Raw genomic sequence first — 10473 nt, forward strand, 5'->3', positions numbered from 1 at the left:
CCCATCTGTTAATTATAGTTATAAAGGAGTTTGACTAGGAATCAGGAGAGGTTTTTACTTTTCCTTTAGATATTTCTGAGTATAAAGGTATTTCTTTTTCAAAGACTATGCATTAGTTTTGCCATACCAAATAAATAAAATGGGTTAAATAAATAAGCACAAAATTATACCTGTTTTTGTAGGACGGGGGGCAGAATCTATTCGCAGAAGGAAACATACATGACTATTTATTTCCTTTTTTTAACTTCTCTATTTCCTAAATTCAAAGAAGGCTAATTTGAAAGAATGACAAACCATCTTTCACCTACCGCAATTATTTTAAAAAGAATACTACTGAATGATAAGAATGCTAACAGGACTAAGAGGCCCTCCCACCAGTTAGCATGTGTTAAGGAAAGAAGAGTGGTAACTTAAGGCTCCAGGGCTAATTCTGAGCTGTGGTCCTGGACCCCACTTCTCACTAGCTTTGGGGGACTTGTAAAGAAGGCAGTTTATCAAGACTCACTAGACTCACCGAATCAGGAATCTGGGGGTGGAACCCAGCAAGATGTATTTTAACACACCTTCTCAATTATCATCATGATGATAAAAATTGAGTGCCATTGATCTGGTTGTTACATTTCTAATATTTAACCCTAGGGCAGGGTGTCTCGACAATGGCACCATTGCCATTTGGGGCTGAATGATTCTTCACTGTGGGAGGCTGTCCCGTGCATTGTAGAATGTTTAGCATCAGTCTTGGCCTGTACCCACTAGATGCCAGTAGCGATTTCCCACTCTAGCCAGTCATGCCAATCCAGAATGTCCTCAGATATTGCCAAATGCATCAGGCGCTAAAGGAAGTGTGGGTGCCTGGGGAAGAAGGATACAATGTTGCTCCAGGTGGAAACGGTGAAACCACTGCCTAAAGATGCTCTCCAAACTATGGAGGAAGGGCACCTGCAGAGATTATTGTGTATCAATCTCACTTATACTAAGCATCATAGAGTACAACTCATTCTGTCACCCCCAAAAGGCGATGACTAAATAGTGTACATCACATATATAAGAAATGAGAATTACTCATCTTAGAGGTGGATAATACTAGATACAAAATTATAAAAAGTACATTTTCTCAAATATTTAGGGAGATAAAGTAGACAAACATTAATGTCATCTCTAAATGCCAGTAGTACTGTTCTGCTCCAAACCCACAAACTGATTCCCATTACATTTAATTAAATCCCAAATTTTTACCAAGGCCCCCAAGTATCTCCTACTTTTCTCCCTCCCTCCCTGGCCACCAGCCATACTACGTGTCCCCTTGTCTGTTCCTAGAACCAGCAAGCACAAACTCACCGCTGGAGCCCTGTGCTCAGAGTTCCCTGCCTGGAATCCTTCCCTCGACGTGCACCTTAGCAAGAGGCTGCTCTGCTCTCCCTTCCTTAGAGAAAGCGTCCCTGAGAACCGGGGCTTGTCTACTCCCATGTGGCACTTCCCACCACTCTCTGCTCATTAGAATTACCTGGGTGCTATTCAAAAATGAGAGCAGCCTGGCGCTGCCCATACCAAGTAAATGAGAATCTCTAGGGATGCACTCCGGGCCACCAGCACTTTTTAAAAGCTCCCCAGTGTCAGTGGAAGAACTGCTTCTGTTCTTACTTTCTCTTGAAGTACGTCAGTGCCTGAAATCAGATTATATATTGATTAGTGTGTTCTTCGTTATCTGTTTTCCCTGCTAGATTATAAACTTCATCTGAGTAGGGATTCCTTACCTGTTGTACTCGTTGCACTATCTCCAACGTCCAACATTAGTGTCCAAGCCGTAGGTATTCAACATATTTTTATAAATGAATAAGTGGTTACACTATGTTACCAGTGTTTATTTCCCTTTATTATACTTTCTAAACTTTGCAAATTTTCTCGAATAGAATGTGTTATTTTATAATGAGAAAAAAGAAACCAAAGCCGCCTTTTAAATTTGCCTTTCGAAATTGGGATTTATTTGAAGCACAGCGATGAGCACACAGAAGATATTTATCAAATAGTTACCTGTTGTTAATGTTCCTTTGTTTGTTTTGTTGTTGTTGTTGTTGTTCAGTTTTTGGCCAGGGCCGGGTTTGAACACACCACCTCTGGTACGTGGGCCAGCGCCCTACTCCTTGAGCCACGGAGTTCCTCATGTTCCTTTTTGGTATTATCTATTATGTTGGGTGTTTGGCTCTTATATGGCTCTTATAGTTCATTTTCTCTGTGGTTGTTCTTATGGAGTATACATGTCTGTTCCAACTAGGAATAAACTATTAACTGATGCCTATGGGCATTTTCTATTTTTTTACTTCTCACTGTTTATTAAATATTCTAAATATTGCTTTAAAGATACTTTAGGATATACCTGTTATGTCCAATCAACCATATAAAAAATGAATAATTGAAAATGTGTCAATCTTCTCTATTGAAATTAATACACACAGGTTAGTATAGAATAAATGCCTAGAATCAAGCCATGTTAGCCATCCATGGGCACCTGCCACATAGAGCGCCTTTTCTATACTGTGCTTTCAGAGAACTGTACCCACCTGGCTTTAAAGATAATTCAAAAGCAAAAGCGTCAAATATAGCAATAATTTCCATGTCAGATGACAGTTATTAACTCATTTGGGAAAATAATAATGATGTGATGTTTAGATATAAAATTTAAGACTTTTCAATTAGGTTAAACCAGTGGATTTATAAACATAGAAAAAATGGCTGAGTTCTCCATGAATGACCACCTTGAAACACTATTGTTCAAGGTGAACACACTTTCAAGTACTCTCTTGCTCTTACAATATACGAATATCTTTCTGACTCACAACTATAACTTTTAAAAAGGTAGAATTTCTGCTAAGGCCCCAATCTTATAAAAAGGCCAGTGTTAGATAGGAGTATAGTTTCTGCAAATTGAGGGTAGGCAAGCATATGGTTAGCATGGATCCCCCCCAAAATAGTTATAGCACATAGGAAACATAAGTTGAGCATATTGAAAATTTGTTCTATTTTTAACAGCCTCTCTTCAGTTAAGTGGTCAAAGTCACAATTAGCATTTCACATGCAGTGACTGAGCTATATTCGCAAACCAGGTGTGACCTGATGGAAGGAATACGTTTATCACCACACTCTCCTCATTCAAATAAAACCATCCTAAACTTGTATATGTTGGAAAATCACAGCATTCCACACATAAGGAGGGGAATATTTCTAACATACCTTCGTAACTTGAGAGTTGTCCTGCTGGCAATTATGTGGCTTTCAACACGCTTTACAAGTCACTATGGTAACAGCAAAGCACAACTTTAAAAGGAAGTTTGCATCCGTCAATCTGTTTAGAGCTGGACTATTATCAAATGCTTTGGTCTTCTTAATTCAGCATTAATTTTTAGTTGTATAGTAAAGTTCTCTTCCAGCTTGAGTCATCTGGCTATGATTTTACACAACTAAGAAATTACTTTGAGTTAGCAATTCAGCTCATTTTTGGAAAAACTTACCCAGCATAAGGCCTTTTTTTTTGGTCTGGGGTCTAACATCTGTAGTACTGGATTATAGATTGTTTCTAAAATAAACTTAAACTGACAGATCATTGCTCCTTTCATTTGGGCCTGACAACAGGTAGCGCTGACATTTCTTCTTTTTAGGCTGGAAACTATATACCACTTTTGAGCTCTTGCAAGAAAAATGAATTCCTATTCATTTTAAAATTTTATGAACTTGAATGTTACTCAGCAGTATAAGAACTACTTTTACGGTGAATATATATGAAAGAGCTATTTCTTGAACAAATTCATAGAATCATATTTGTCTATTTTAAACAAAGCAGTATTACTAAACAGGCTTTCTCTAAAGAGTTGTGGTTTGGGGTCTCTTCCCCAATTAGCTAAACATTCATAGGCACTAAACTTGAGCTCTTCATGTTCCTTAGATTCAGATATTTTTGTTATAAGGATTTCTTGGGAGTAAATTAGTGTTGAGTAAATATACATCAAGAGGAATTCCCACAGAGGGCCAGATCTAAATGTTTTTGCGCCATCCTGCCCACTCACCAAGTCACTGTATGTTAGTGTCCCAGCAGGTCTGTGCCCTTACCTTTCTCATTCGGATTTGTTCTTTTGCCTTTTAGCCTTTGTTTTATTCATAAAAGAGAGTTTCTTTCAGTTCTGTGCTGAAAACAGATTAAATTGTAGCTCAATATTTACAACACTGTCATGGAGTTTAAGGGCTAATGAAATCTAAGCCCTATCAGAGGGGTGGAGCTTGTCAGAAATGACCACAATCTGACCTCTCTCTGAGTTAGCCACCTAGAACTGTGAGGCCAGGGCAGGATAGGAAGATCAAATCTGTAACATTTTCTGACATATATACAGTAGGCCTAGCAAATCACACTGGAGAAGCTTTTCCTGATATACATTCCTCAGTGTTAGGAAAGAGGATCTGTGCACAGCTTTATGACAGGAGAGTAATTTAAGGAAGACACAAACTAAACAAAGGTAAGCAGGGATAATTTTCTGCAGGACTTTTCAGAGCCTTTATTATACTTTTGTGTGTGGTGAATGTTCAGGAAAAAAGAAAGACACACTATTTTTCCAAAACCTTTACTTTGGAGTGACATTTTTTGTGATACATGTCACAGAAATGAGATTTTGCAGACCCCACTTTAATGAAAGGCATTGCCAAACCCATGGTAAAAATGTGTATAGTTTCTGAATCAGATCCTTCCCTCCACTCTGCAACTCAACTCGAGTTTAAGCTGCTGGAAGTACAACTTACTGTTTTGAGAGTTTTCCATCTTAGATAGGAGATTGAATTATTTTTTTCCATGCAACGATTTTCTTTCTTTCAGTAGCCTATGTTTCTCTTCTACATATGTTTTACTCGTTGAAGCCTTCAGAAATAATGGCACTGGCAATGCCCAGCTGGTCCCCACAGTAAGAGTGAAAATTATGATATCTATCGATGTGAGGTAAAAAAAAAAATGAGATATAAATAATTTTGTAGGATAGTATTCTAACTATATTTTTGAACTCGTGGTTGATTCCCTGTGTGTTTCTAAATCAACCACTTAACCATTTAATAGTCTAGCAAGGTAGGAAATATATAAGTTCACATTTGAATGGTGAAGTTTATAACAGCATTAAATACATTTTCCCCAGACAGCCTCAGTTTGGGGGCTTTTTTGCTAAAAATGTCTATCCTGACTGTCTATTAGAAAGGGGTCTGTCTATTCTAATTTAAACTTTTATATGAGAATATATTTGCCTGTCAACATGAACTAAATAATTCAGTAGCTGGTGACTTATACCCAAATTTGGTCCCTGTCTTTTCTAAACTAAAGACAGTGATGTTTTAACATAGTGTCTACTGTTTGGTTGATATTCAGAAAGAAATTGCCAATTTATATACAGACAGAGATATATACACACATGCATACATAAACAAGACAGCATATATTCTATATAATATACATTTATGTTTCCTTATTGACTTTTCTTTCTTAATTACATCTGAATTTTGTAAAAGTTATTACAAGTAATTTAATTTTTCCAACATAGGAGGAAAAAATTCCAGGCTGCCAAGAAAATCTAACCTGCAGTAAGGCACATATACCAAGAATACTAAACTGTGTTATTTCTGAAATTGTACTTACAATAAAATTACTTTAAAGCACTCATAATTTAGAGTTTTATTGAAATCAAATGGGAAGCATGAAGTGAAATGAATATTTACACATTTTGTGCAGAAAGGCACCAAATGAACATTTGTCCACAGGAAATTGAGGAAACTGATGCATTAGCAGAAATGCCTTGCCAGCGTCCCCTGCCTTCAATGAAGTCTACCAGCTAAGATAAAGAAACATTCCCAAAAGATTAACCTGGACATGGGCAGTGCCTGGGGCTCAGTGGGTAGGGTGCTGGCCCTATATACCGAGGGAGGTTTGGCCCCTGCCAAACTGCAGCAAAAAAATAGCTGGGCATCATGGAGGGTGCCTGTAGTCCCAGCTACTCAGGAGGCTGAGGCAAGAGAATTGCTTAAGCCCAGGAGTTAGAGGTTGCTGTGAGCTGTGATACCATAGCACTCTACCGGGGGCAATAAAGTGAGACTTTATCTCTACCAAAAAAAAAAAAAAAAAAAAGAGGTTAACCTGGACATGCAGCTCTAGCCTCTGATTCTCCCATCTATTTAACTGCAGTCTTGGTCTTTGCTCTAGATTTGACCCTGCTCTGGATTCTGAAACCAGGCCTTTTGCTGAGCGGGAAAAATATAACAAACTCTAGGGAAATAGAAATAACCTTCTTGCTCTTTCCTCATGGCCTAAGTCTTCTCAGTTATACCTTCCTTGTAGCCCTAGGAGAGCTGCCCAAGTTCCTCCATAAACATACAGCTTTTCACACTTCTACCTCGTAGTCTCCTGACAGCCATGTCTTCCTCCTGCTGCAGCCAGCTCTTGAACCCCCCATACTGATTTCTAGCCTCACTTTATGGGTATGACTCAGTCTGGGCTCCCAGGTAGCCTAATTTTCACTGTCCCTGCCAAAAACTGAAATTATAGCCATAATGAAATAGGTAAGCGTATGTCCAATTCTCAATCTATCTTTACATCATCCCTTTCCCCTGTCAGGCTCCCTGGACTCCAGGTCCTCATGTTCTTCTTCTACCCTGTCGGCCAGGCTGCCCTGTAGAGACCATTTATCGTCACATGTTTAATACTTTTTTGCTTTTGATTCTACCTTCTCCATGATTTATGGTCTCTGAGTCCTATTCTCTGTTAGATAAATCTTATCAGTTTAGACCTTTGCTACCAGTAGAAAAAGTTGTTAAAGCATCTTTCATCTAACAGATACTCAATTGATTATTTATGTTACCTTTCTCCATATTTGCCTTTAACAATTTTTTTATTGTAGTGGAGTCAATGAAGAATTTAATATTATAGAACGGTATTAATTTAAAGCCAAAGGGGAAAAATATGTATTGTCTTCATAATGAATCTTACTAATGGATTTTATAATATTCATGTCTGGGGGTGGCTCAAGAGAGATCTTAAACTGAGATAAATCAGCATGTTAAAAAGAACCAAGGGCCCATTCCATTTGCCCAAGCTACAGGTAGGAGGATGCTTAAATCACTCAACAGGCTTTTGATAAATGAAGTAGCAAAGCAGCTTGGCTTCTTAGATTCCAAAGGAAACTTTAAATCTGAAGTCTCAGATACTCACTGATACTCTAAAAATATAATAATCCTTCCAGAAATGTAGCCATGCCAACAGTTCTCACAGGTACAAATGCTCTCCCTTTAAAGCAGAAGAAAAAGGAAAATGGAGGCATAATATCTTAAATATTCGATCCAAATTTGAGAGTCATTTTACCCAGAAGAATCCTACAATAATAAAGCTGTCCGTCACAATTCTACAATGAGGAATAAAAATTCAGACCCTCCTAAACAATTAATCTTACTATCACAAAGAGGGTGGCAGAGTGAAAATTCAGCCCAATTGTTAGGCCCAGAAGTCAAAACGGACACCTGGGCAATGAAGCTCCCACAAGTGCTGGAACCAAACCGCCTGGGTTTGAACCTCAGTAACCTTGACCTTGTGGCTACTGCGTACCTCCAGTCCTCACATTTTAAACAGGCTTAATAATAGAAGCTACTCCCTGGGACTGTTATGTTGATTAAGTGAGATGATAATGTTGCTTATAGCAATAGTTGTTTACTATTTACGTTGGTCAGGTCAAGTACATTTTGCTGGCCACTGCCAATGCCAGGAGCTTGTGCTGTGGGCAGGTACAAGTCAATGCACATGTGGCTTTGGTCTTTCCCAGTCTCTTTCAGGAAAGGGAAGGTGTGGCCTTGTGGTCACAGAAGTAGTTCTTAAGAGATTGAGTTTTGTGAAAGGAAAGAGAAAGGGCAGTTGCCCCATCTCCAGTTTTGCTTTCCAAGGCTTCGTTTATCTGAGGGCTGTTACAGTCTGAAAATATGAAATGGAAAATTCCGATAACAAACAATTCATAAGTCTTAAATGGCACCCTGTTCTGAGGAGCATGACACACTCTCTTGCCCGGGATGTGAAGCCTCCCTCTGCCCAGCATGTCCACACATACACTCCCATTAGTCACATAGTAGTCCTCGCCTCTCTGTTACCAGAGCCACTGTCACAGAGTCAGATGGCAGTGCTTGTGTTCAGGGAACCCTTATTTTATTTAATGGTGGCCCCAAAGCACAAGACCCTTATTTTACTTATTTTACTTAATGGCGGCCCCAAAGCAAAGAATAGTGATGGGGCAATCCAGATAATCCAATAAGCAGCTCTCAAGTTCTTCCTTTAAATGAAAAGGAGAAAAGTTCTTGACTTAGTAAGAACAAAAAATCATCTGCTCAGGTTGCTAAGAATGAACCCTTCATGAGATTGTAAAGAGAGGAAAAGAAATTCATTCTAGTTTTTCTCCTGTCCCTCCAACTGCAAAATGTTACAGCCACAATATGTGGTAAATGCTTAGCTGAGCTGGAAAGGCATGACATCTGTGGATGAAAAACAGAAACAGAAACTGATCACTGGCAGTCGGGTTCAGCACTGTCTGCAGTTTCAGGCATTTACTGGGGGTCCCGGAACATATCTTCTGAGGATGGCAGGACCACTGGAATGCAAGTCTTCCTGCCTCTTGGGATTCAGAACCAGATAGACCCACATAGGACAAAGTCCTCTAAAGTCCAACCAACTCAACAATGTTCCATGCTGAGCTCTGAGACCAGAGACCTCAAGTCTAGTAAGGTCCTTTGCTTCCTTTATTCTCTACACTCGATTCACCTTGGGTTGGGATGTTTGGTAGAGTGAAGATTTTAGCATTTCTCAGCACCCTGTCCTTCCTTACCCTATCCTTACTTCCTTACCATCACTCTAACACCACTCTTCTGGATTTTAATATAAAACCAAGTAGGTTATTATAAAACCAGTTGTGAGAACAAGCATTATTTTTTAAAGTCTCTGTTTTTATGATGGGGCTTGATTTTCTTCTTTAGGAGTCTGTGTTGAAAGGGCAAGGCGTTACCATCACCAAAACCAAATCCTAACGTTTCATTGGTGTTGCAGTTCTCCACACAGTGATCCTCACAAGCAAACTTTGGTTTGATTCCAATGGGATTCTTCTGCTGTGCTAAGGCCACAGGGCACTGTATTGCATGGCAGCATAAGCTAAATTGGCTGTCCAAAGGACTGGAGACACTTAGAATTTTGCCATATACCTAAATGTGTCAGAACCTACCTCCTCTATAAAACATACTCCAGTAACACTCTATAATCACCAAAACCCTAAATTTTTCTCTATCCTAATGTCTACCTTCAATTATTAATTATGTATAGAATTTTCCCTTTATTTTGTTTGTATTCTTACATATTTTCTTCATGTTTTCTCCATTGACTATCAGCATTTTAAAGGCTAAATCTTAAGTCCACATTAATGTTTACTGTTTAATCCATTTATTCATTCATTTCACATGTATTTGTTGAGTACCCATGATACCCAGGTGTTATGGAAATAAAAAGTTGGACAGAGCAAAGTATTCTTTCCCCCAAACCACAGTTTCTATCTCTATACAGTAAACTATGAATGTAGATAATTAATGTACGATAGCTGTTTTTCCTGAACAAGAAAATTTTTTTGTAATTTCAAAGTAGCACAATTTCACTTTAAACTCCAATGGGATTTTTTTTCCCTCTTTTTCTCTCCCCCCACAGGATAGTGGCCAGAGCTTCTAAGAACCTGATGTCCACACAAAGCTTAGGGATTGTATTCGGACCCACCCTTCTGCGAGCTGAAAATGAGACAGGGAACATGGCGGTCCACATGGTCTACCAGAACCAGATCGCTGAGCTCATGCTGAGCGAGTACAGCAAGATCTTCGGCTCGGAAGACTGACAGACAAGACACGTTACTGAATATGTTCACATCTGTCTCCATGCCTAATATTTTTACATTTCTGTAAACATATTTCTGAAATATTTTTTTCCCTTCAAGTGACAGATGCCTCGTTTTGTGAAAACTTAATGATGATTTTGTGTTTAAGTTCCAAACATTTGAATAAAATAATTGACAATATTTGCCTATATGTGTTCTACATTAACCCCTTTGGTGCCGTTCCTTTGAGCCCTTCCAGACACACATCATTCGTGCCTCACACTATGAAATGAGGTTCCGAGTACAGCACGTAACCAAAGTCGCCTTAATTCTCCTCCAGGGCATCACAGTGCAGTTGCAGCCATGCAGGTGCATGACCGTGGGTGTGGCTGAGAGTATGGGGGTGCAGGCGCACACACGGGCCTTCTCAGCATCCCTGCTGCCTCAGGCACGTCACCTAGGCCTCCTTAGACACAGGTAAGACCAAAAGAGGCGGGAAAGGAGAAGCCAATGTTTTCAAATAGGGCAAAGATATCAGATTCTCAACCAAAATAGACATATTTTACCTTTCCAG

General features: G+C 39.1%; 1 protein-coding gene across 1 annotated transcript in view; it reads left to right on the plus strand.

The window, feature by feature from the left end:
* LOC100942085 (rho GTPase-activating protein 15) overlaps nt 1-10100 on the plus strand; it is a 322990-nt gene extending 312890 nt beyond the window's left edge. Inside the window, exon 8 of the mRNA XM_023515030.1 lies at nt 9740-10100. Within this exon, the coding sequence (XP_023370798.1) occupies nt 9740-9920 (181 nt within the window). The 3' untranslated portion in view covers nt 9921-10100. The remainder of the gene's footprint in view (nt 1-9739) is intronic.
* The last annotated feature ends 373 nt before the right edge of the window (nt 10101-10473 follow it).

Source organism: Otolemur garnettii, unplaced genomic scaffold, assembly GCF_000181295.1.
Source record: "Otolemur garnettii isolate 467f Iridium unplaced genomic scaffold, OtoGar3 scaffold00064, whole genome shotgun sequence".
Taxonomy (NCBI): domain Eukaryota; kingdom Metazoa; phylum Chordata; class Mammalia; order Primates; family Galagidae; genus Otolemur; species Otolemur garnettii.